Source organism: Hyla sarda, chromosome 2 (genome assembly GCF_029499605.1).
Source record: "Hyla sarda isolate aHylSar1 chromosome 2, aHylSar1.hap1, whole genome shotgun sequence".
Lineage (NCBI taxonomy): Eukaryota > Metazoa > Chordata > Amphibia > Anura > Hylidae > Hyla > Hyla sarda.
In genome coordinates, this window is record NC_079190.1 from 398,740,429 (window position 1) to 398,767,961 (window position 27,533).

General features: G+C 40.0%; 1 protein-coding gene across 1 annotated transcript in view; it reads right to left on the bottom strand.

The window, feature by feature from the left end:
* Positions 1 to 2,225: 2,225 nt before the first annotated feature.
* PPEF1 (protein phosphatase with EF-hand domain 1) overlaps positions 2,226 to 27,533 on the bottom strand; it is a 96,278-nt gene continuing 70,970 nt past the window's right edge. The window contains exons 10-19 of the mRNA XM_056558764.1: positions 24,895 to 25,061; positions 23,746 to 23,782; positions 19,380 to 19,529; positions 17,670 to 17,966; positions 12,728 to 12,913; positions 12,197 to 12,339; positions 10,592 to 10,698; positions 7,569 to 7,732; positions 3,609 to 3,693; positions 2,226 to 2,746 (exon numbers count right to left, since the gene is read on the bottom strand). Coding sequence (XP_056414739.1) covers positions 2,532 to 2,746; positions 3,609 to 3,693; positions 7,569 to 7,732; positions 10,592 to 10,698; positions 12,197 to 12,339; positions 12,728 to 12,913; positions 17,670 to 17,966; positions 19,380 to 19,529; positions 23,746 to 23,782; positions 24,895 to 25,061 — 1,551 coding nt within the window. The 3' untranslated portion in view covers positions 2,226 to 2,531. The remainder of the gene's footprint in view (positions 2,747 to 3,608; positions 3,694 to 7,568; positions 7,733 to 10,591; positions 10,699 to 12,196; positions 12,340 to 12,727; positions 12,914 to 17,669; positions 17,967 to 19,379; positions 19,530 to 23,745; positions 23,783 to 24,894; positions 25,062 to 27,533) is intronic.

The following is a 27,533-nucleotide window of genomic DNA, read 5'->3' on the forward strand; positions in this document are numbered from 1 at the left end:
CGCGAGCATCTGAGCGATGCTCGGGTCATGCGCGGCAGATTCTGTCTGCTGATAGCAGCCATGGTCCCGCTGGTAATGGCCGACATCCGCAATATTGCCGATGTCCGCCATTAACCCCTCAGATGCCGTGATCAATACAGATCACGGCATCTGCAGCGTTGCAGTCAATAAAATGGATGATCAGATTGCCCACAGCGCTGCTGCGGCGATCCGATCATCAAGAATGGCAGATGGAGGTCCCCTCACCTGCCTCCGCTGCCTTCCACGGGTCTTCTGCTCTGGTCTGAGATCGAGCAGACCAGAGCAGAAGATGACCGATAACACTGTTCAGTGCTATGCCTAATGCATAGCACTAAACAGTATTAGCAATTGAATGATTGAATGATCCCCTATGGGGATTAGTAAAGTGTAAAAAAAAAAAAAAAGTAAACAAGGTAAAAAAAAAGTTAAAAAAGTGTGAAAAACCTCCTGCCCCAATAAAAATGTAAATTGTCCCATTTTCTTTATTTCACCCCCAAAAAGTGTAAAAAAAAAAAAAAATGAATATACATAGTTGGTATTTCCGCGTGCATAAATATCTGAACTATTAAAATATAATGTTAATGATACCCTACAGTGAACGGCGTGAACATAAAAAAATAAATAAAAGTCCAAAATTGATGCTTTTTCATAATATTTTATTCAAAAAAAATTATAAAAAATGTAATAAAAGTTTTATATAAGCAAATATAGTATCAATAAAAAGTACAGATCACGGCGCAAAAAATTATCCCTCAGTCCGCCGCTTATAAAATGAAAAAGTTATAGGTCTTCAAAATAGGGGGATTTTAAACATACTAATTTGATTAAAACGTTACGATTTTTTGTTAAGTGCAGCAGTAATAGAAAAGTATGTTATCATGGGTATCATTTTAATCATATTGACCCAAAGAATAAAGAACACATGTCATGGTTACCGTAAATTGTATGGCGTGAAAACAAAACCTTCCAAAATGTGCAAAATTGCGGCTTTCTTTTTAATTTCACCACACAAATAGTATTTTTTTTGGTTGCACCATACATTTTATGGTAAAGTGAGTGATGGCATTACAACGGACAACTGGTTGCATAAAAAACAAGCCCTCATACTAGTCTATGGAGGAAAATATAAAAGAGTTATGAATTTTTGAAGGCGAGGAGGAAAAAATTAAAACGTAAAAATAAAATTTCCTTAAGTCCTTAAGGCCCAAATGGGCTGAATCCTTAAGGGGTTAAAGGGGTTATCAGATAATAAAACCTATTTTTTTTACTAATACATTTGGAAAATACAGTTATTTACTACCTTTTTGTGGTATTTCATGCTTTCCTTTTGCTTCTGATGCAAACTGTCTGCTCTGTTGTTTAAATAGCCTGACTTCCTGTCTAGTGTACATCCGGTAACAGCTTCTTTTTCCTGCTGTACACTCTAGCTGGGAATTCAGCCAACTCATTTATTTGAAAGTAGAAAAAAAGGTTTTATCATTGGAAAACTTCTTGTATTTTTCATGAGCCTGAAACTTTCTTAGAACTCAATTTTGTGCTATTCCTATTATTATTTCTGTAAACAACTGAAAAGTGTGTCTTCCCTTTTCTCTTGTCAATAGGATGTGTGGCAAGGGACAAGTGTGTAGGGACTTATTGACAAGTGGAATGGCTACTCAGTTTATTTGTTTTTAAGAGGACAATACAATGCAAATTTCTAAAAACAAATGTGTTCCATAATTACTATGTGTCTACAGTGCATGTGCCTTTTCAGAAGCAGAATAATAAATACCGTATTCATAAGCCAGGCCAATCTGAGGACAAGCAGGCTCCTAAGCCTGCTATTTTGCATAAAACAAAAACGAGTATAATGTACGATCAGCGGCGAGGACAGAAGAAGGTAAGTATCATTTTCATCAGTGTCACCCGCACTACAACCCTGTACCAACAGGTTAGTGCAGGTGACACTGATGACAGATTCCCTTAAAGTATTTGATATCTTTACTTGGCTATCACCCATAGACAATAAATGGAGTGTGCAAATGTGATTCATGCTCCAGTTAAATGACTATTAAACATACTGTTGGGATATATTTAGCAATTATTTTTATCTGTCTATCTAACTATCTCTATATATATATATATATATATATATATATATATATGTGTGTATATATATATATATATATATATATATATATATATATATATATATAAACCTGGGCCATACTTTTATGACAGCTTGTAGTCTCTGTATTATGTCCTGCAATTTAATGTATCTTCCATAAGTCCCACAACATAGTCCATTGTAGAATACATCTCAGTACCATTTGTGAAGGTCCTAGATGTTCAGCCACTGAATGTTGCTCCATGATTGTCCATATTTCTCTTCTCCTTCATACACAGCTGATAAGCATTTCTGGCCTCTGCTTTAGGCAGGACACGTATCATGCCAGGAAAGACCATTGAATTAAAGGTTTAGAGACAGTCAAGTGTCTAAGTTGCCTTGATTGTGAAATTCTTCCTCCTGTTTAGTGTAGCAGCTTTGATCTTTTGTTACTATCTTTCCCATCAAATTTGTGAACCACTCGAAAAGCTTCCAAAAACTCATTAAAGTCAATGCTGCCATCCTTGTTGGAATCTATGCTGTGGGCCAAGTCATCTATAGTGGCATCATCTATACTTATGTGAAGGTGCGAGCTGAAAAGCTTCCAGGTCTGACGAAATTCATCAATGGATATCAAACCTAAATAAAACGTAAGATTAGGGCTCTTTAATGTTTAAAACACACAACAAGAAATCTCTGCTCTTTCCATGCTCAGGAGTCCTGTGGGTGTGGGCAGGGGCGTGGCTATAGAGGTAGCAGTCGCACTGGGGCCCTGATGCCTAAGGGGGCCCCCAAGCACATCCACCCCATTAGAAACCAGTAACATAATTGACATATGGGGCCCTGTTGCAGATTTTGCATCAGGGCACAGAAGCTACAAGCTACGCCTCTGGGTGTAGGTGTCCTGCTCTATAACAGTATTCTGATAGATTAGATAGCATTTTCATGATGACAAGTTCCCTTTAAGATGTTGTATACACCAGAAGTTTCTATTTTTACTATACAATACAATAGATTGTTAAATCTAATGCAGTCTTTTTATGGTACAGTTTGTTCAGAATGCCATCATTTTATCAGATGTTAAATAATACATCACTGATTAAAGATGTCCTATGTAATATATGGTCAACCTTGTTTGACAACTCAAGGTAAAGTGTACAGAGGAAGATGTTTAACCCTCTGTGCCATTCATTACATGCTGTATATATGATGGAATAAGTACCAATAAGGGACAACTCCTGAACAAATGGCTGCACAATTTGTTGGCCCTCACTATATTCCATCTTTACTCTATTTTGTTTACAAGAACTACAGGGTACATAAAATAACTAACGCATATTTTACACTTATCCATCTAAAGTCATAAATGGGGACAAATAATTCCATACATTCTGAGTATTTTATCATTCTTAGTGGAAAAAAACATGGTATACGGCACATTTCCGGCTGATGGTATGAGGCACCTAACATGCAAAATGATCTATTATATTATGAAAAATACCTGAGTGATCCTTGTCAATTATGTTGAAGATGATCTCAAGGTCTGCTTTGTATCTGTATAACGTCTCAACCAAACTAGGTTGAACCTAGAGAAAAATGGAAATAAATAATGCATGAAAACAAAAATACAGAATGAATGAGGCAGTGAAAAGGTTTAAACATATAAACATAAATGTAAAATCATTTTAATTACTAAAGCTCTTTAATTACTACTCCAGTATTATTTATGAAGTTCACTGGGAGGGTTAAATAAAAATATATTTTAATAATTCAGATGTTGCTGCACACGGCAGTGTCACACATTGGCCGCGAGCGCATGGTCCCTGAATCCCTGGGTGCTGGGATTCGCATCGTGGGACGTGCCCGAATGCGAATCCCAACCCATTACTCACCATGCTCCCCTGCCACCTCCTCCTCTGTGTCTAAGCTACTAAGGCGCGGGCGCCGGAGCTCTGAAATTTAAAGGGCCAGTACGCCCATAATTAGTTGTTACACTTGACACTACATTATAAATTCCCTGCACCTCCCCAGAGGCGTAGCGTGGGGGGTGCAGGGGGGGCCGGGCGCAACATCTGGGGGGGCGCGCTCTCCGGGATAGGAATACTTCTTTTTATGTGCCCGGGCCGGCTCCCATGTGTGGCTGCAGGCAGGGGCCGGCCAGAGCATATAAAAACTAATACTAAAAACCAGGTGGCCTCCAGCTGTTGTGAAACTACAACTCCCAGCATGCCCGGACCGGCAAAGGCTGTCCGGGCATGCTGGGAGTTGTAGTTTCACAACAGCTGGAGGCCCCCTGGTTTTTAGTCATACACTGTATATGGCTGGAAGCTGTATGTCTGTGGGGTAGGGGGAAGCTGCCTACTATTGTGGGGGAACTGCTGACCTAATGTGGGGGGGAGCTGCCTACAAATGTGGGGGGAGCTGCCTAATATTGTGGGGGGGGGGAGCAATACATGTACATACATGTGCTTAGGGGGTAAGGGTTTCTTTAACTAATCTAGTGGAAGAGACTCGAGTGCTAAAATCCACGGGTTAGGGGGCGCAAATTACTAGCTTTTTGTGAACTGGATATTTCCTGTTGGAGTTTGGTCTCTTATACTATAAATCCCATTTTTCCATGTTTAAGTGTGAAGTCACCTTCCTCCCTCCCTCCCACACATCAGCCGCCCCACCCATTGAAACACAAATGAGCGGCATTCCATTCAAAAGACCAGTATTTTCTATCCAGGCTGCCTACAGCTGTTACAAATTACTTGCCTTGCCCCGGGTGCTGACAACCCACACTTCCCTGCCAGATCTTCAGTGCCCCTAGCCTGAGATTAAGCGTTCCATATTGGCTGTTGCCTTAGCCATGTATCTAGATCTTCCGCTACGTTATTTGACTTCGCACCATTGCCACCTGCCTTGACCTTCTGCTACGTTTGACTACGCTACTGCCTTATCCTTCGGTACCTCGCCTAGACAAGCTACCTGTGTGGTCGAGCCGTGTCAGGGGTAGCGACCTGGGTGTCACCTGCCGCAGCAAGCCCATCCTGCCTTGCGGCGGCTCTGGTGAAGACCAGCGGCACCTTAGACTCCTCTCCCTGATACGGTCCAAGTCATCAGTAGTGTTGCTCGCGAATATTCGCAATGCGAATTTTATTCGCGAAAATCACATATACGCGAATTTGTTTATGTACTCTATACTAAAGGTGATTTTAGAACGTACCTGGCAGACAGTAATGGACATGCTTAGGAAGGATCTGTGCTTGTCTTGGGGCTAAATGGCTGTTGTGAGATTACCATAATACTGTGGCTAGCTTTTTGTGAACTGGATATTTCCTGTTGGAGTTTGGTCTCTTATACTATAAATCCCATTTTTCCATGTTTAAGTGTGAAGTCACGGTCCAAGTCATCAGTAGTGTTGCTCGCGAATATTCCCAATGCGAATTTTATTCGAGAATATTGCATATTCGCGAATTCGTGAATATTCGCGAATTTAGCACTATATATTCGTAATTACAAATATTCGTTTTTTTTCTTTTTCTTCACAGTACACATCACAGTGATCACCCCTCTCTGCTTCCAGCTTGTGTGGTGTAAGGAAGGCTCTAATACTACTGTGTGAGACTGGCGTGTGAATTTCCGCATATGCTAATTTTTATATATGCTAATTTTCACATATGCTCATTTTCGCATACGCGAATTTTCACATATGCAAAAATAAAAAGCGAATATTACGAATATGCGAATTTAGCGAATATATGACGAATATTCGTCCATATATTCGCTAAATATCGCGAATTCGAATATGGCCTATGCCGCTCAACACTAGTCATCAGCCACACAGGTTAGAGGATCCACATCCTGCTCCGTAACAGGCAGAATAAATTATGTTGATTTATTTTTTTATTTGAGAACTTGGAAAAGGGAGTGCTTTAAAATTTTAATATTGGGTATTTTTTATATTTTTTGAAACTTTTTTTTACTTATTTTAGTCCTCCTACTGTACTTGAACATGATTTCTTGTACAGTACTAATGTGTTGCAGTGTACTGTCATTTTGTCCATTTCCTCTGTGTAATCGGAGTATAAGTATGGCAGCCCTGGAGGGTTGGGAGGTATTTGGAAACCCAGGGGATCATAGAGCATCTAGAGGGTTAAACGGCAGGGTATGGAGTTATGACATAGCCGACACCTGCAGTTTCAAGCTAGGATTTCCCTATCACTGTCTACTCCCTTTTTTGTCCTTCCATGTTTTTTTTTTTATAGACTGTATCAGATTTTATGTACTCTATACTAAAGGTGATTTTAGAACGTACCTGGCAGACAGTAATGGACATGCTTAGAAAGGATCTGTGCTTGTCTTGGGGCTAAATGGCTGTTGTGAGATCACCATAATGTTGTGGCTAGCTTTTTGTGAACTGGATATTTCGTGTTGGAGTTTGGTCTCTTATACTATAAATCCCATTTTTCCATGTTTAAGTGTGAAGTCACTTTCCTCCCTCCCACATATCAGCCGCCCCACCCATTGAAACACAAATGAGCGGCATTCCATTCAAAAGACCAGTATTTTCTATCCAGGCTGCCTACAGCTGTTACAAAATTATCTCCCTCCCACCCAGCGATTGCTCCACCCATTGAAGCAGGACAGGCTCCCTTTGCACTCTTGACTAGTGATGTCACGTCTCGAGGAACTGCACCCTGGGAAATCCAGAGACATGAGTCATTTTGTATGCTGTTAAAAATAAATATTGAGGCGAAAATCACATAAGAATTGTGAGAAAACTGTCACATACAGATACAGACACTATATTATGAACTACACTTACTTTACAGCCCCTGTAGCATAGTAGCATAGTCAAATGAAAAGAAATTCCTGGAATAACCCTTTAAAGGGGTACTCCGGTGAAAACCTTTTTTCTTTTAAATCAACTGGTGGCAGAAAGTTAAACATATTTGTAAATTACTTCTATTAAAAAAATCGTAATCCTTCCTGTACTTATTAGCTGCTGAATACTACAGAGGAAATTCTTTTCTTTTTGGAATGCTCTCTGATGACATCACGATTACAGTTCTCTCTGATGACGTTATTATAATAATAACGCTTTATTTATTGTTGTCCTTAGTGGGATTTGAACCCAAGTGCCCAGAACTGCGAGGCAGCAGTGCTAACCACTGATCCACCATGCTGCCCTTAGCATACATCTGCTATGCATCTGCTATGCATGGTTGTTAAAATGGTCAGCAGAGAGCACTGTGTTCGTGATGTCATCAGTGTTCCAAAAAGAAAGGAATTTCCCCTGTAGCATTCAGCAGCTAATAAGTACTGGAAGGATTAAGATTTTTTAATAGAAGTAATTTACAAATATGTTTAACTTTCTGCCACCAATTGATTTAAAAGAAAAAAGGTTTTCACCGGAGTACCCCTTTAAGATTTGGAACAGAAAAGAATATAAATAAATAAACTAAACTACACTTACTTCTTTTATGGGTTTTTCAATGTGCAGATCTTCAAAACATGACAGATATTCCACACTCCCATCAGGAGCCAGCCGTGCAAGTCTTGAGCGTAATGTCCTCCAAGGTAGATCTAGATGGAGTACTGCCTCCATTGCTGATGCCCACTCACTGACTGTGATTTTACCTGTAATGTATAATTATTTGCTCTTTTATGGTTATATAACTTAGTTACCTTAAAGAAATGCCAACTGACATGCACACTGTCCGGTTTATTGCCTTTTTATGCACTTTTAGAAAAATACACATTTGTGTACGTTGTTTTTGTGTAATAGTACATGAAAAAAAATTTGAAAAGAAATGTAAGAAATAAATGCATATATTTTGCACTGTATCCACCTAAGTTTTGCAAACTGAAAGTTCTTTTTTGTTTGCATAAATTCGTCACACATTTTAGTATATAAAATATAATAGATTTTAGGAGGAAAAAGTGTCTTCCTCATCTTCCAGCAACCCACAATGCCTGCAGTCTCTATACATGTTCAGAAACCTCAGTGGTTAAAATCCCTCTACATTAAACAGTAAATATTAAACACAGACAAGGAGGTGCTGAAACATTTACTGTACAATAATAAAGCAGAGGGTAAGAAAATAACCCAATTATTCTGACTATAAATAATTTTTATGGTTGCATGACATCTAGATTTTTTTTGCAACTGGCACCTAAAATAGGCTTGTGAAGCTACATACACGCACAGTGCCGTAGGGTTTCACAAGCCTATTCTAGCCATACCTGTGTTGGTAATGCAGTGTGCAGTATACAGGTGAAACTTGAAAAATGTGAATATTGTGCAAAGTTCTTTTTTTTCAGTAATGTAACTTATAGGGTGAAACTAATATATGAAAGAGACTCATTACATGCAAAGCAAGATAGTTTAAGTCCTGGTTTGTCATAACTGTAATGATTATGGCGTACAGCTCATGAAAACCCCAAATCCCCAATTACAATGACTTGGCGAGCCATGTCATCTGCTGGTGCTGGTCCACTGAGTAAGAGCAAATCCCCATAGAAAGCCTATCCTGCTCCTAACATGGACAGAGGTGTCAGCAGAGAGCACTGTGGTCAGACAGAAAGGAAATTCAAAAAAGAAAAGAACTTCCTGTGGATCTTAACAGCAGCTGATAAGTACTGGAAGAATTAAGATTTTTTAATAGAAGTAATTTACAAATCTGTTTCATTTTCTGGCACCAGTTGATTTTCCAGTGGAGTACCCCTTTAAGTCCAGGGTCAACGCATGTGTCCACCAGGAGATTTTGGAGCACTTCAGGCTTCCTTTCCTTTTAAGTTGCATTAATGAAATACAATTAACTTTTGCATGATATTCAAATTTTTTGAGTTTCACCTGTATTCGCAAAAAAACGCCTTTGTAATCTCTCTTAAAGGAAAACTGTCACATGTTTTGTCCCGCACTATCCACGGGTATCTGTGGATAGTGCGGGAGACTCTGAACATTTTGAGTCCTACCTTGCCCGGATCCGCTGCACCGTTCACCCATTATAGCTCTTTTTCGGTGTATTCAAATTAGCTGCCAACTGGCACCGTGACGTAACCGTTGCCCGGCCAATGAATATTCATATATTGCATTATTGGAGAATAGAGTACGAACACTCGGCACTGGGGTCCTGCTAATTAGATATGTGCTTAATGATGAGGGGCCTGTACTGTACACTGGGCGGTGCAATGCAACAATAGGCAGAGGTGTAAAAATTTAGAAAAAAGAATGATGACAGCGCAGCACTGACCCTTGATAGTGGTTTATTCAGATCAAACGATACACAAGCGTTTTTTGCCACAAAACGTTGCTGCAAGGACTCGATTGAGTCCTCATACCTGTTCTCCCCCCCGGACCCCACTGTACTGCGGATCTTCACTTTCCTGTGTATCGTTTGATCTGAATAAACCACTATCAAGGGTGAGTGCTGCGCTGTCATCATTCATATATTGCCTTACTATCTCCGTCTCATCTCGGCCGAGTCCCGGACGATACTGTGAATGTGAGGGATTTCTCACTACACCCGGAAGCGGTCTTCAGCGCTGCTCTGGACGAATGAAGCAGCGCTGAAAACCGCTTCCGGGTGTAGTGAGAATTCCCGCACATGCGCAGTATCGTCCGGGACTCGGCCGAGATGAGACGGAGATAGTAAGGCAGTATATGAATATTCATTAGCCGGGCAGTGCTGCGGGCCGGGCAGCGGTTACGTCACAGTGCCATTTGAAGGCAGTAACCTCGCCCGTGCCAGTTAGCAGCTAATTTGAATACACCGTAAAAGAGCTATAATGGGTGAACGGCGCAGTGGATACGGGCAAGGTAGGACTCAAAATGTTCAGCGTCTCCCGCACTATCCACAGATACCCATGGATAGAGCGGGACAAAACATGTGACAGTTTTCCTTTAAAGTCGGCTGGACAGTCAAGGAGCCTGAGGTCCACTATGCTCAGGGGCTGCACCACCTCTCTCCGTCTACGTCACGATATGGCTTGATACACAGGGCGGCCCTGTTTGCTTCTTCTGCGTGCATGCCATCTATCAATCAGCCCAGAGCATAGCAGACTCCAGGCCCAACCTCTCCCACTCTCAGTGGGATTACAAAGGCATTTTTTGTGAATACACAGCAGCCTGCATTGTCAGCACAGACATGGCTAGAATAGGCTTGTGAAGCCCTCCTGCACTGTCGGGGAGATCTATCAAAACCTGTCCAGAGGAAAAGTTGCTGAGTTGCCCATAGCAACCAATCAGATTGCTTCTTTCATTTTATAAAAGGCCTCTGAATAATGAAAGAAGCGATCTGATTGGTTGCTATTGCCACTTTTCCTTTGGACAGGTTTACAATAAAATTTTTACATAAGCAATGCATAATTATAACATGTAAAACCTAATAATAAGGAGATAAAACAAATGTAATTGCTGAATATAGCACCTTGCGAATGTTTCAAATATAGGAACCAGAAAAAGGCTGAATTTGTCATAAGTACGATTTTATTTACCTGTACCATCTGGGTCATGCTCTTTAAAAGCTTTCATAAGGTCAGAGTGATGGGCAAAAAATTGTTCCTGTAGTGCTCTAAGAGCAGAATCTTCGACAGCGCACATCCTGCAGAGAGAAACCAGCAAAAAGTTGTCAAGGTTTTCTTTCACTGTTATATAGATGATACATTGTCCTAGAAAACTGCCTAAAAAATCTGTTAGTCAGTTAGAATTCTAATAACATAACTGTATGTTTAGTAGAAGTGAACCAAGTCTACTTCCATTGTGTGGCCAGAAAAACTATTTTTGTACATCTTTTTTTGCAATAAGAAACCGAAAATTCAAGCTCAATTTATGAGATCAAAATAATTTCATATGCAGCACCAAATCCCCATCCTTGGATTAGAGTAAATGATGTGACAGTGTGAAGAAGCAAGGCACGGAATGACACTGAAAATTTACCATGGTCAATGTATGATATTTTCCATTCTAGCTAGAACTGCTCATCTTGGAACCTGCATTGTAACCAATAGGCTATGTCAAGGCTGGCATTTACAGCCCCTCCTTGCTTTACTTTCTTGGAGCATGTAAGGGAGTGGGCTCGGTGTGAGGGATGTGGCCTTCCATCGCCTGCCAGGTTTACAATAATTTACACCAGACAGGCAGCAAATGATATACCAAATAAATGAAAGTGTCCTGGTCATTAGGGATGTCATTAGAACGAGCCAGGAAAAACTTGCAGTTATGGGCTTCACTTTCCAGCATGCTGTGATATTAAACTCACTGCACAAACTCATAATAAGTCTAAGGAGCCCATCTTTTGCAGCGAGATGGAGAAGGCAGAGAGCTGGGGAGTTAAATGCATAACCGCACACTTCTCCTGGGTATATGTAGAGATCAATGGAGGGCTAAACACTCAGACCCTGACCGATCAAAACTTTTGACATGTCTCTTCAACATGTCAAAGTTTAGATAATGTAATGAGTCTACATTAAAAGGGAAGCATATAATTATTCTTTGGGAAGGAATCCAATGGGGAGTTAATAGGTTACAGCATATTATATAAAAGGTCTGGGAACACACCATTCTTTGAATTTGTACACTACCAAGACATCAAGGCCATATTTACAGGACATGCTGTCCTATTAGGGTGATTCCACATACTTCTGAGTTTTTTTTATTTTATGCAGATTTTTAACAAATAAAAATAAAGAAAATAAAAATAAGACATACTCACCTGGTCTGATCTCCCACTGCTGCCATTCTGACTGCTTCTGATCCCCACTGCTCTTGGGTGCTATTTGGCTCCTGTGAGGTGTTGTTCCTGCAGGAACTGGCCCAACAGCTAATCACTGGCTAAGGCAAGTCATCACTGCATCCAGGCATTGACTGAGTGGGGAGTTCCTGTGGCAACAACACATGAGGGTAAACAGCTAAGAGCAGGAGAAACTGGGAACCACCAAAACGGCAGCAGTGGGAGTTTGCAGAAGGTAAGTATGGCTTTTTTTAAATTTTCACAGCAAAATATACAAAATGTGGTGCCGCTAGATGAATTTAAAGGGGCAGAACTCATCCCCCTATAAACAAAAAGTAATAGCATGTAAAGTAAAACAATGTGCTCTTACCGTTGATGAAGTGTGAGTTTGCGTGTGCTCTTACTGACTTGATACTGTACAAAGCGTGGAATTAGATCAGGGCACAGCTTGAGATATGCTCCTCTGTTACTTCCTTCATCGTAGTAGTTAGATGCTGAAAATATGGTTATAACCTATAAAGAAGATGTAATAGATGCAACAAAGATGTTCTTGATGTATAATATCTACATCTCTGCTACTTGTGTATAACTTCTATGGATGTGTCATTGGACTTTGTATACCTGGGATACTGTACATTGTTTCAATACACAGTTTATTTACTGTGTATTTTATTTTTTTTAGCCCGAGTTGTGGTAATTAGTAACTTGTGCTGCTAATGTGAATTCTACACACAACCCAACAATCATCCCCTTAAATACAGTGAGGCTGTGTGGCCATTTATAAAATAAAAAAGATTAAGTAAAGTGTCATGTAAAATAATCCTAGTGAATGGTGCTGCGCAACAAGTGGATCTAATTCATTAATGAAATAACCAACTAAATAGTTTTTATTTGTTCTTACCCTTCCATTGTGGCTTAACTCATAACCTTCCTGTTTGCATTCATGTGATCTGATCAGCATTTTTAAATCATATCGATCAAGTAATTTTTTCGTTATATCTGGTCCAAAGTAACAACCTCCACCTCGAAAGCTGTTTGGTGAGCAGCCATTTTGGCTCCTTGGATCACTCCACAATATGTCCACAACCTAAGCCAATAAAGATCAAATGTTAGGACAATGTGCTATTTATCACTGAAATGAACTATAAGCTAAAATATCTGAGATATTATAATCTGGAACGGTAAGTCATATAAGACGTAAGTAAAAAAAAACAATAGCTTTAAATAACTTCTAAATAGTATAGAGTAAATATGCAATACATAAAAAATGTGTCATATTATAAAAGTGCATCTAATGTAGTCCCTGAGGAGGCAAGTACTTTCTCAAATTTTCAAAGAACACTAAAAACAGAAGAAAAGCACAACCGCCCATGATGTGCCAGAATTTCGGCTCCACATCTGCCAAAATTGTTGTTCATCAACTGCCTATGCTGTTTGTTGGACATAAAACTTTGGAACGTTGTTTGAAGTGGTGAATGTCGATTTAATTCCTGCCAATAAGCCAAGGTAAAGTTAGTGGAAAAATCTAATCACTTTTTTTTAGCTACAAGTGCCAAAGTTCTGGTGCATGTGCAAAAACTACCGAATAGGGACTCATTTATAAAACAAGCCAGATGTTTAAGTGGACATGCACTAGAATAGTAAATCCATGAAAAACTTAGACAGCTAGTGCCAAGAACCACAGTTTAAATTAATTCCCCCAATGTATCCATTTTTGGATTGTTACTACATCCAGATTTACTATTCCTACCCAGACAATTTAGTTTCTCTTTTGTGAAGTTTGGAGAATTTTTATGTGCCAAAAATTTAGAAACTTATGACACTTTACAGAAAATATCTGAACAACTCCACCCATTTTGAACCTGACAAAGTGGACGTGTCAACAGGTATTTCTTAAAATCCTACAGACTTACTATTAAAATTTACATGAATCTTAACCTCTTCAGGACCCATGACGTATGCATACGTCTTCATACCCTGGGTCTTATGGACCCATGACGTATGCATACGTCATGTCTTTTCCTGGTCTCCGCCGCTCACCCGGCGGAGATCGGAAGCGGATCCCTGCTGAAATCCTTCAGGGGGGCCATGTATGCCTCTGGGACCCGACCCGACCTCTGGGTCTCTGGGACCCGACCGCCCGGTAATTTCGCATGATCCTGGCTGTCACAGACAGCCAGGGCCATGCTAACGTATAGGAGCGAGGTGGCAAACCTGCCACCTCCTCCTATTCCCTGCGATCTGTCGGTTAGTTAACCGACCAATCGCAGGAGGGGGGGCGGTTACTTCCTCCCGTCCTGCCCGGCCCATGAAAGTCCGGAGAGGACGGGAGAAAGACCGGAGGATGCGGCGGGGGACGGGGGAGTGCTGGGGACCGGCCCCGGTACTTACCTCGTCCCTGAAGACCCGGATCCCGGCGAGGAAGATGGCGGCGACAGGTAAGTATATCTTCAGCCGCGGTCGGGCCCTTTACAGCAATGCACGTCGCCGTAAAGCGACATGCATTGCTGTATTGGGACCCTATATACTACAACTCCCAGCATGCCCAGACAGCCCTTGGCGTCTGGGCATGCTGGGAGTTGCAGTTTTGCAACATCTGGAGGTCCACAGTTTGGAGACCACTGTGCCCTTCCAGATGTTGCAAAACTACACATTCTCAGCATGCCCTTACTGTCCAGGCATGCTGGGAGTTGTAGTTCTGTAACATCTGGCCCTTCAGATGTTGCAGAACTACAACTCCCAGCATGCCTGGACAGTTTTGGCATACTGGGAGTTGTCGTTTTGCAACATCTGGAAGGGCACAGATTGGGAACCACTGTATTAGTGGTCTGCAAACTGTAGTCCTCCAGATGTTGCAAACTACAACTCCAAGCATGCTGGGAGTTGTAGTTCGGCAACATCTGGCTCTAAAGATGTTGCCGAACTACTACTCCCAGCATGCCTGAGAATGTTTGGGAGTTGTGGTTTTGCAACAACTGGAGGCACACTGGTTGGGAAACATTGTCTGTTTCCTAACTCAGTGTTTCCCAACCCGTGTGCCTCCAGCTGTTGCAAAACTATAACTACCAGCATGCACTGATAAACTGTGCATGCTGGGAGTTGTAGTTTTGCAACAGCTGGAGGTCCCCCCCTTGTGAATGTACAGGGTACATTCACATGGGCAGGGGGCTTACAGCGAGTATCAGGCTGCAGTTTGCGATGCAGCTAATTTTGCGCGGCAGCTCAAACTCGCAGCGGGAAAATCGCTGTAACCCCCCCGCCCGTGTGACTGTACCCTAAAAACACTACACTAACACAAAATAAAATAAAAAGTAAAAAACAGTACATATACACATACCCCTACACAGCCCCCCTCCCCTCCCCAATAAAAATGAAAAACGTCTGGTACGCCACTGTTTTCAAAATGGAGCCTCCAGCTGTTGCAAAACAACAACTCCCAGTATTGCCGGACAGCCGTTGACTGTCCAAGCATGCTGGGAGTTTTGCAACAGCTGGAGGCACCCTGTTTGGGAATCACTGGCGTAGAATACCCCTATGTCCACCCCAATGCAAATCCCTAATTCAGGCCTCAAATGCACATGGCGCTCTCACTTTGGAGCCCTGTCGTATTTCAAGGCAACAGTTTAGGGTCACATATGGGGTATCACCGTACTCGGGAGAAATTGCCTTACAAATTTTGGGGGGCTTTTTCTCCTTTCACCCCTTATGAAAAGGTGAAATTGTGGTCTACACCAGCATGTTAGTGTAAAAAAATAAATTTTTTACACTAACATGCTGGTGTTGTCCTATACTTTTCATTTTGACAAGAGGTAAAAGGGAAAAAAGCCCCCCACAATTTGTAATGCAACTTCTCCCGACTACGGAGATACCCCATATGTGGGCGCAAACTGCTCTGGGGGCGCACAACAAGGCTCAGAAGGGAGAGTGCACCATGTACATTTGAGGTGATTTGCACAGGGGTGGCTGATTGTTTTGACAAACGCAAAAAAAAAACAAAAAAACACATGTGACCCCATTTCGGAAACTACACCCCTCATGGAATGTAATGAGGGGTGCAGTGAGAATTTACACCCCACTGGTGTCTGACAGATCTTTGGAACAGTGGGCTGCGCAAATTAAACATTTTGTACAGCCCACTGTTCCAAAGATCTGACAGACACAAGTGGGGGGTAAATGCTCACTGTACCCCTTGTTACGTTCCTCAAGGGGTCTAGTTTCCAAAATGGTATGCCATGTGGGTGTTATTTTGCTGTCCTGGCACCATAGGGGCTTCCTAAAGGGGCCTGGCCCCCGAGCAAAATTTGCTCTCAAAAAGCCAAATATGACTCCTTCTCTTCTGAGCATTGTAGTTTGCCCGTAGTGCGCTTCAGGTCAACTTATGGGGTACCTCCATACTCAGAAGAGATGGGGTTACAAATTTTGGGGGCTATTTTCTGCTATTAACCCTTGCAAAAATGTGAAATTTGGGGGGAAGCACACATTTTATTGAAATTTTTTAAATTTTTTTTTACATATGCAAAAGTCGTGAAACACCTGTGGGGTAATAAGGCTCACTTTATTCCTTGTTATGTTCCTCAAGGGGTCTAGTTTCCAAAATGGTATGCCATGTGTTTTTTTTTTGCTGTTCTGGCACCATAGGGGCTTCCTAAATGCAACATGCCCCCCAAAAACCATTTCAGAAAAACGTACGCTCCAAAATCCCCTTGTCGCTCCTTCCCTTCTGAGCCCTCTACTGCGCCCGCCGAACACTTTACATAGACATATGAGGTATGTGCTTAGTCCAGAGAAATTGGGCTACAAATATAAGTATACATTTTCTCCTTTTACCCTTTGTAAAAATTCAAAAATTGGGTCTACAAGAACATGCGAGTGTAAAAAATGGAAATTGTGAATTTTCTCCTTCACTTTGCTGCTATTCCTGTGAAACACCTAAAGGATTAAAATGCTGTCTGAATGTCATTTTGAATATTTTGGGGGGTGCAGTTTTTATAATGGGGTCATTTGTGGGGTATTTCTAAGATGAAGACCCTTCAAATCCACTTCAAACCTGAACTGGTCCCTGAAAAATTGTGATTTTGGAAATTTTGTGAAAAATTGGAAAATTGCTGCTGAACTTTGAAGCCCTCTGGTGTCTTCCAAAAGTAAAAACTCGTCAATTTTATGATGCAAATATAAAGTAGACACATTGTATATGTGAATAAAATAAAATAATATTTGGAATATCCATTTTCATTACAAGCAGAGAGCTTCAAAGTTAGAAAAATGCAAAATTTTCAAATTTTTCATCAAATTTTGGGATTTTTCACCAAGAAAGGATGCAAGTTACCCAAAAATTTTACCACTAAGTTAAAGTAGAATATGTCACGAAAAAACAGTCTCGGAATCAGAATGATAACTAAAAGCATTCCAGAGTTATTAATGTTTAAAGTGACAGTGGTCAGATGTGCAAAAAATGGCCGGGTCCTAAGGTGTAAAATGGCTGGGTCCTTAAGGGGTTAAAGTGATAAAAACAAACAAAAAAAACAAAAAAACAGAAATGTGTAGGTAGGGAAAATTACTGTAGGTTTTTTATTTAATTATAATTATTTACCGGTAATTGTTTATTTAAACCTGACTGAAGCTCTGATGCGCGAATATAACTGCATCCCAATTTTCAGAAGACATGTGCCAAATTAGTAAATATAGTGGAAAAACCCAGTTTAATATAATACAACAGGGGGAAAAAAAATCTTATAGCAACAGTAAATCTTTGCCAATGTTTTGATCATTTCCAGCAGAAAATGTGGTCATATTGTAATAAAGGCATGGCATTTTCTACTCTTAGAGTAAGATATGTAACAAACCTGTTTCCATTCCTTTTGTTCAGCGGCTGTTAGTTCTGGAGTCATATTAGGCAACTGAACCCCAGGATCCATGTAATGTATTTCCAGGATAGCACCATTTCTAAATTCTGCCGGCAGTCCACCAGTGTGCAGATGAGAACTTGAGAATACTTGTGGAGATAGGCACTTGTCAGGGACATGCTGGACTCTGTTTGAGTGTTTGGAAGATTTGCAGTCATCGGCAGGAAGCTCATTGCCTTTATGTATGGGAACATTTTTTTCTGGATCTGATTTTGGGTGCTTCAAAGCTGATTTATACTACAATTAAAGTAAAAAAGTATTATTATTTTTTTTAGAAAGCTGAAAGACAGTTGGGGGCATACAAAGAGTGGGGGGATCCATGGTAAACATCAGAATGAGTCCCCTATTATGGTGCTATGGTCTGCCACCCAGAATAGAATAGTCAGGTGTTTGCCCATCCACATACTTTCCATGACCCTTGGCACATTTACACACTTATTTTCTGTCCACAGTTCTTTTGGAGAAGGAAGTCCTGCAAAGGTTCTATCCACCCAGTAGAAAAAAGGATGAGAGCAAACAGTAGGGTCTGTGTTCACAAGAAAATCTGGATGGCACCACTATATATCACAGCAGACCGTATGCCGATCAGAGGACATTCACTATCAGGACATGTGGTGCCGAAAACCAAAGAGAGTCCAGCGGAGGTGCTAGGAAGTAATTAAGGACAGATTTGAACAGCTAGCATGTAAAAACACAACGATTAGCATCCTGCACTCACCGCTAAGTACTGGACTTGACACTCCTACATGAAGATCCCCGGAGGACCAGGCTTCAGAAGGTATGTGGGTGCTCAGAGCGCCCACATACCTTCTGAAGCCTGGTCCTCCAGGGATCTCAATATAGGAGTGTCAAGTCCAGTACTTAGCGGTGAGTGCAGGATGCTAATCGCTGTGTTTTTACAAACAGTATGGTCCCCTCTATACAATGAGCACAAAGCAGCCACAAAGAACAAATTTTGCCTCTGGCAATAAAATAAAGTAGAGTGTCTAAACTGGGAGTGGACAGATAGATTCTGAGATGTCATCTACATATACAGAATATTAAATATTGAAGAAATGAATGAGTTGGTCAAGGTCATAGGTGCAGATATAGCAGAGAAGGGGACAGAGTACTGAGCATTGTGGTATACTGACAGAAAGAGGAATGGACAACTAAAGACACTAAGGCACAGAATAAAGTACACCAGAGTAAGTTGCTTCAAATTTATGAAGAGGCATAGGCCTAATAATACATGATTTGTCACATCTATGGTTGCCCATGCACCACAGATAGAAATCTAAGTCACCTATCAGCTGGCATAAATTTCTGCAACATTTTTAACAATTTCTGGCTAAAATTACAGCGAGTCTGCCGGGCACACACTTACTTTTAAAGAAAGTAGAGAGCGCAATACAAAAACGCAAAATAGTCACAGATTATTACTATTAATTATTTGCAACTGTAGGTGCAAAAATGTGTATTGTACTAGAAGAAAATCCAAGAGATGCCCTTTTAAGGAGAAATTCTGAATAAATAGCATACAACAAGTCATTCTGCTGCAACTGTAGTGATGATAATGACATTTTTAATCTTATTATTTATCTGCTAGTTATTGGTTATTTATTGGTCAAATTATTCGGGTTTCTATGTTCCGTTCTGCAATATGCTCACCTTGCTTCTTTTAATAGTAGTGAGGAAATCCAGGTCTGTGGTATCTGCTATCCCGCCATGTAAAATAAGAACCTTACTGTCAATAATAGTAACAAGAGGGAGAAGACTGTAGATGTCTTCAAGTAGATGTAGTATGTTCTTAGCATGAATCTGTAGAAAAAAGGATCTGTATAATTTACTCTAACACATGTTTTTATATGCTCTCAGGCTAAAAGGCATATACTGTGTGTAAAAAGTATACATATACTGTACAGTGGGGATCAAAAGTTTGGGCACCCTAAGTAAAAATTTTTATTAATGTGCATCAAGAAGACAAGGAAAGATGGAAAAATCTCCAAAAGGCATCAAATTACATATTAGACATTCTTATAATATGTAAACAAAAGTTAGATTTTATTTTAAAACATTTACACTTTCAAAATAACAGAAAACAAAAAAAAATGTTGGGCACCCTGCAGAATTTATAGCATGCACTGCCCCCTTTGCAAAGCTGAGACCTGCAAGTGTCATGGATTGTTCTCAATCATCATCTAGGAAGACCAGGTGATGTCAATCTCAAAGATTTTAAATGCCCAGACTCATCTGACCTTGCCCCAACAATCAGCACCATGGGTTCTTCTAAGCAGTTGTCTAGAAATCAGAAACTGAAAATAGTTGACGCTCACAAAGCTGGAGAAGGCTATAAGATAGCAAAATATTTTCAGATGTCAATATCCTCTGTTCGGAATGTAATTAAGAAATGGCAGTCATCAGGAACAGTGGAAGTTAAAGCAAGATCTGGAAGACCAAGAAAAATATCAGACAGAACAGCTCGCAGGATTGTGAGAAAAACAATTCAAAACCCACGTTTGACTGCACAATCCCTCCAGAAAGATCTGGCAGACACTGGAGTTGTGGTACACTATTCCACTATAAAGAGATACTTGTACAAATATGGTCTTCATGGAAGAGTCATCAGAAGAAAACCTCTTCTACGTCCTCACCACAAAAATCAGCGTTTGAACTTTGCAAATGAACATATAGACAAGCCTGATGCTTTTTGGAAACAAGTTTTATGGACCGATGAGGTTAAAATTGAACTTTTTGGCTGGAATGAGCAAAGGTATGTTTGGAGTAGAAGGGGAACAGAATTTAATGAAAAGAACCTCTGTCCAACTGTTAAGCATGGGGGTGGATCAATCATGCTTTGGGGTTGTATTGCAGCCAGTGGCACAGGAAACATCTCACGAGTAGAAGGAAAAATGGATTCAATAAAATTTCAGCAAATTTTAAATTTTGGATGCTAACTTGATGCCATCTGTGAAAAAGCTGAAGTTAAAGAGAGGATGGCTTCTACAAATGGATAATGATCCTAAACACACCTCGAAATCCATGGGGGATTATATCAAGAGGTGTAAACTGAAGGTTTTGCCATAGCCTTCACAATCTCCTGACCTCAACATAATTGAAAATCTATGGATAGACCTTAAAAGAGCAGTGCGTGACAGACAGCCCAGAAATCTCAAAGAACATGAAGACTTTTGTAAGGAAGAATGGGCAAAGATACCTCAAACAAGAATTGAAAGACTTTTGGCTGGCTACAAAAAGCGTTTACAAGCTGTGATACTTGCCAAAGGGGGCAGTACAAGATATTAACTCTGCAGGGTGCCCAAACTTTTGCAGATGCCACTTTTTTGTTTTCTGTTATTCTGAAAGTGTAAATGATGGAAATAAAATCTAACTTTTGTTGACCTATTATAAGAATGTCTAATCTGTAATTTGATGCCTTTTGGAGATTTTTCCATTTTCCTTGGCTTCTTTATGCACATTAATACAAATTTTTACCTGGGGTGCCCAAACTTTTATTTATTTATATATATATATATATATATATATATATATATATATATATACAGTACAGGCCAAAAGTTTGGACACACCTTCTCATTCAAAGAGTTTTCTTTATTTTCATGACTATGAAAATTGTAGATTCACACTGAAGGCATCAAAACTATAAATTAACACATGTGGAATTGTGGAATTATAGACATAAAAAAGTGAAAAGTGAAAGTGAAACAACTGAAAATATGTCATATTCTAGGTTCTTCAAAGTAGCCATGTTTTGCTTTGATTACTGCTTTGCACTCTTGGCATTCTCTTGATGAGCTTCAAGAAGTAGTCACCTGAAATGGTCTTCCAACAGTCTTGAAGGAGTTCCCAGAGATGCTTAGCACTTGTTGGCCCTTTTGCCTTCATTGGGTTCAGGTCTGGTGACTGTGGAGGACAGGTCATTTGGCGCAGCACCCCATCACTCTCCTTCTTGGTCAAATAGCCCTTACACAGCCTGGAGGTGTGTTTGGGATCATTGGGGGAGATTTATCAAAACCTGTGCAGAGGAAGAGTGGTGCAGTTGCCCATAGCAACCAATCAGATCGCTTCTTTCAATTTTCACAGGCCTCTTTAAAAATGAAAGAAGCGATCTGATTGGTTGCTATGGGCAACTGCACCACTCTTCCTCTACACAGGTTTTGATAAATCTCCCCCATTGTCCTGTTGAAAAATAAATGATGGTCCAACTAAACTCAAACCGGATGGAATAGCATGCCGCTACAAGATGCTGTGGTAGCCATGCTTTTTCAGTATGCCTTCAATTTTGAATAAATCCCCGACAGTGTCACCAGCGAAGCACCCCCACACCATCACACCTCCTCCTCCATGCTTCACGGTAGGAACCAGGCATGTAGAGCCCATACGTTCACCTTTTCTGCGTCGCACAAAGACACGGTGGTTGGAACCAAAGATCTCAAATTTGGACTCATCAGACCAAAGCACAGATTTTCACTGGTTTAATGTCCATTCCTTGTGTTCTTTAGCCCAAACAAGTCTCTTCTGCTTCTTGCCTGTCGTTAGCAGTGGTTTCCTAACAGATATTCTACCATGAAGGCCTGATTCACACAGTCTCCTCTTAACAGTTGTTCTAGAGATATGTCTGCTGCTAGAACTGTGTGTGGCATTGACCTGGTCTCTAATCTGAGCTGCTGTTGGTTTTTGTGACTGCACTTGGGGACACTTTCCACCTAGAATATGACATATTTTCAGTTGTTTCAAACTTTTTTGTTATGTCTATAATTCCACATGTTTTAATTCATAGTTGTGATGCCTACAGTTTGAATCTACAATTTTCATAGTCATGAAAATAAAGAAAACTCTTTGAATGAGAAGGTGTGTCCAAACTTTTGGTCTGTACTGTATATATATATGTAGGAGGAAAGTCATACGGCATTGTATGCCAACTCCAGAAATGTTGTGGAGTAAAAGGACAGTAGGTTCCTGTCTTCTGTAGAGGTTATTGCATTGGCGCTATGCGCCATTCCTTATGAATGCGGAGAGAAAGTTTTTGCATATATTTAGTGTGATGGGTGTGCGCTGCTCACCCGATGCGCTAGTGGTCAGTATGCATCGGGTGAGCAGCCCGAGCAGCGCACACCCATCACACTAACCTCTACAGAAGACAGGAATCTACTGTCATTTTACTTCACAGCATTTCTGGAGTTGGCATACAATGCCGTATGACTTTCCTTATTTACAGGCTTAATGTACCTTATTGTGCACACATGTTATTAGGACATATCGTGTCAGCAAATTGTTTACCCAGAAGGAGCTATATGTTATAAGTTATAATTGTCATTCTGAATGTTGGCACAAAAGAGGTTTATATACTACATATTTTTACATATTTTACCTGTATATTTAAATATGCTAACCACCAGTAGCCACATATAAGAGCAAAACAAACGCAGTACACATGGTATACTAACAAACTCCACAATATATACTCAGTGCACCAAACACATACAGCTCCACAGTATACAGGCTCATAGCCAGCGGTGTACATATTTTGCCCTATATCTTTTAGATTTTATTTAAAAACTTTCATTGTCCAGTGCTTTGTGGGTAATCTGCATGGACCCTGCAGACACCACACATAAAGCACTGATGTATGTGCATTTTTTATGAAATAATAAATATAAATAATTTTAAACCCATTTCTTTAGCACTCATTGCCCGAACCATTCTCACGAACACATGCGCACACATTTACAGGATTTAGCTTGAGAACGGTAATACCCTTCTTTTTCTCCTACAATTCATGAGGTTGTTTTACGTACACAACCTTATACCTGTACTCGCTAAAAACCTGCTTTCAACATCTGTTGAGCTACCCCCTTTCCATATATATATATATATAATGTTATATATAGTAAATGTAAAGGAACCGTGGGTTTGCAATATATAGAGCTGTTGTAGCAGAGTTGTAATGACAATAATACTCCTAATCTATTTTTAAAAGGGTATCACCATTTCCATATGCAACTTATAAACTGACCTTATACTTTTGCAGCACTTCCTTTGTGAAGCCATACCTTAATAAGAGGATAAAACAGTATAAATGAATAATATGTATCTTATATTTTCATAAGAATAAGATAAAGGGATATTCTTTGGTGATAATACAGTTTTTTTTTTTAAGAAGGCAAGGTAGTTTTAAAATAGGAGCTCCTACCCCCCCCCCCCCCCCGCCTCCACTTGTGTATATGCCTTACGTACCGGTGACGGAATAAAGAGTTGTATTCCTGGTGAGTGCGATCCTCTCTCTTTGTCATCATTTGAAAAACAAAACATACCCACCTGCCCAATCCCCCACCACTGGAGGGGATCGCTCAGTGCTCAGTCCCAATTGCTCATTACTTCCTCCAACATGCCAACACTGCAGGAAATGCTCAGTCAGCCAATTAAATTCTAAGGCGAGTCAGCAGCAAGTGGCGGTCAAGCGGGTGAGTATGCTTTTTTTTTTTTGTATTATTCAGATTTATAAATAGTTTTTAGACAGGACTTATTTGTACATACAGTACAAGAAAGAAACATATACCAAAACAAGTGAGAAAAAGTTCCAATACAAATTGGACACTAGTCTAATATCTAAGGACAGCTACATCTTAAAGAAACTAGCAGCATTAAAGGGATACTCCAGAAAAAAAAATGTTTTCAAATTAGCTGGTGCTAGAAAGTTATACTACAGGTTTTATAAACAAAAAGAAAACATACAAACCCTCAAGCCTTCCAGTACTTCTCAGCAGATGAGGTTTGCTGTGGGGATTTGCTCCTGGTCTGGACAGTTTCTGACAGGAACAGAGGCGGCAGCAGAGAGCACTGTGCCAGACTGTAAATACTACATGACTTCATTCAGGGCATACAGCAGCTGATAAGTCTTAGAAGGCTTGTTTTTTATTTTTTTTATTTAAACAGAAGTAATTAGCAAATCTGAATAACTTTCTGGCACCAGTTGATTTGAAGAAATAAAAATTTTTTGTCTCTGGAGTATCCCTTTAAGGTAAACTCGAAAAATCGAACATGGTTTGTCCTAGTGGCTACATGAGTGATGCTTTGAAATGTCACCAAAAGTTAACAAATATCGCAAAAGTATATAGATTTAATGAAAAACTACAGTTTAGAAACATGTGATCGGCTGCAGTACCTCAGATTCATGATCGGATCCTCGTGGTTGCCTCTGTTCAAATGGAAGTTATTAGGGTAGACGAGGAGGAATGCAAAGAGGATTATTAGAATTTCTATCGAATTTTTCCCTCTGTCTACAAAATCTCCATTAAAAAGATAAGTATTCTCTGGTGAGGGGAGACCATTCTGCAGAACACAATCACAACAAAGATAGAACGGATGGAGAATTACAAATGAAACACGGCAGTCTGCATCATTTACAAAATCAGGTGCAAACAATAACTGGAGATATTTATATGTAATTAATGTATATAGAGTATGTACCGTATTTAACATTACATGAATATAGCGTATATTTTGGATGTTATTTTTTTAGAGCCAGTTAAAATATTATATGTGATTTTGTTTATAGCTAGCTCTACCCGACTTGCTGATGACCCGGCCTGGACTGGTGCGGACCACACCAATAGAGCAATAAGAAGAAGTGGATGTCCAGCCAGGTTTTCTCGTGCAAATAAGATCTTGTATCTTTATTGAATCACATCAGGAATACAGAAGACTTTAGCCAAAGTGACGCGTTTCAGCCTCCATTGAGGCCTTACTCATACTAACTCTTTATGGCAAATGATATGCGTCAGTACATACCTGCCACTAATCAGGTGATTACCCTCTCCGATATTCATTTCTACAGCACCTGATTTTCACAAATATGTGCTCAGTCGACATAATATTGGCCATTGCTAATAGCAACGTTTATGTCACAAATCATACAAATTTATATAAAAGCATGAAAACCGGGTTGTGTATCAAAAACAGAATATAACACTTAAAATTATGTCATAAACAATAAAAAATAAAAGCATAGATCTTTATGCATGACATTCAGGACTTGTGGAAAAATAGTAATATATATAAATAAATGTGCATTATACTACTCCTATCACTGAATATCATGCATATTACATGGAGACCAGTTTTATGTATGATATGCATGCTACATATACTAATATCATATGCATTGCTGTCTGCAGATAATAGAGAACATGCAGAATATGGATATATGAGAAAATGGAATAATGATACGATCTTCACAGCAGACGGGAAAATAAAATCCAAAAATAAAGTGTTTCAGTGTATTTAGCTCCCAAATATCAACTCTTCTCTCAAAATATTAACAATCAAAGGAGTAGTATGTAATAAATAGCTTCTAAATCTATAATAATAGATGCTCTTAAGAAGGTTTTTTGATGCACATTATAGTGAATGTGATAGGGCACTGACTGATGGCCTGTCCAATCAAGTATACACACATATTAGTCAATAATGCCACAATACATCTTGGTGTTTATTAAGGCCTTGGGGATACCGTGTCCCCAGCATGATGATCCAGTTCACACCAGATCTTCAACTACAAAAAACGCAGGGTGGAGCAGAAACATAAATCTGCCACGAAGAGGCATCAGGAAGCAGTACAAGAGGAGGTAAAATTGTTACCCATATTTAATTTATCTGCAAAATGTATTTTAGAAGATCAACTATGTGTACTGTCCAAAGGACTCTACACATCCCCCATTGGAAAAACAATCAGTAGATTTGGTTTCCAGTACCACCTCTATGCTGATGACACCCAACTCTATACCTCTTCCTCCAACATCACCCCTGCACTCCTACAGAATACCAGTGACTGTCTCTCTGCCGTCTCAGACATCATGTCCTCTTTATATCTGAAACTAAATCTTTCTAAACCAGAACTTCTTGTCTTTTCTCCATCAACTGATACTGTACCTAACCCTGACATTTCCATCTCGGTATGTGGTACTACCATAACGCCCGGGCAGCAGGCTCGCTGTCTTGGAGTTATACTTGACTCTGATCTGTCTTTCACTCCCCATATTCAGTCTCTTTCACGTTCTTGTCACCTGCATCTCAAAAACATTTCAAGAATCCGCCCGTTTCTCACTACTGAAACTGCTAAAACTCTCATTATTGCTTTGATTCACTCCCGCCTCGACTACTGTAACTCTTTACTAATAGGCCTTCCTTTCTCCAAACTCTCTCCTCTCCAGTCCATTCTTAATCCCGCAGCCAGACTCATCTTCCTCTCCAGCCGCTACACCGACGCCTCCTCCCTGTGCCAGTCACTACACTGGTTACCAATTCAGTCCAGAATACAGTACATAATCCTCAGTCTCACACACAAAGCTCTCTACAAAGCTGCACCTCCCTACATCTCCTCTCTCATCTCTGTCTACCATCCTACACGATCTGCTAATGATCTCACACTAACATCTTCTATAATCCGAACTTCTCAATCCCATATTCTGCATGTTCTCTATTATCTGCAGACAGCAATGCATATGATATTAGTATATGTAGCATGCATATCATACATAAAACTGGTCTCCATGTAATATGCATAATATTCAGTGATAGGAGTAGTATAACGCACATTTATTTATTTATATATATTACAATTTTTCCACAAGTCCTGAATGTCATGCATGAAGATCTTTCCTTTTTTTTTATTGTTTAAGACATAATTTTAAGTGTTATATTCTGTGTTTTTGATATACCACCCAGTTTTCAGGCTTTTATATACATTTGCATGATTAGTGACATAAACGTTGCTATTAGAAACCGCCACTAATATGCTGACTG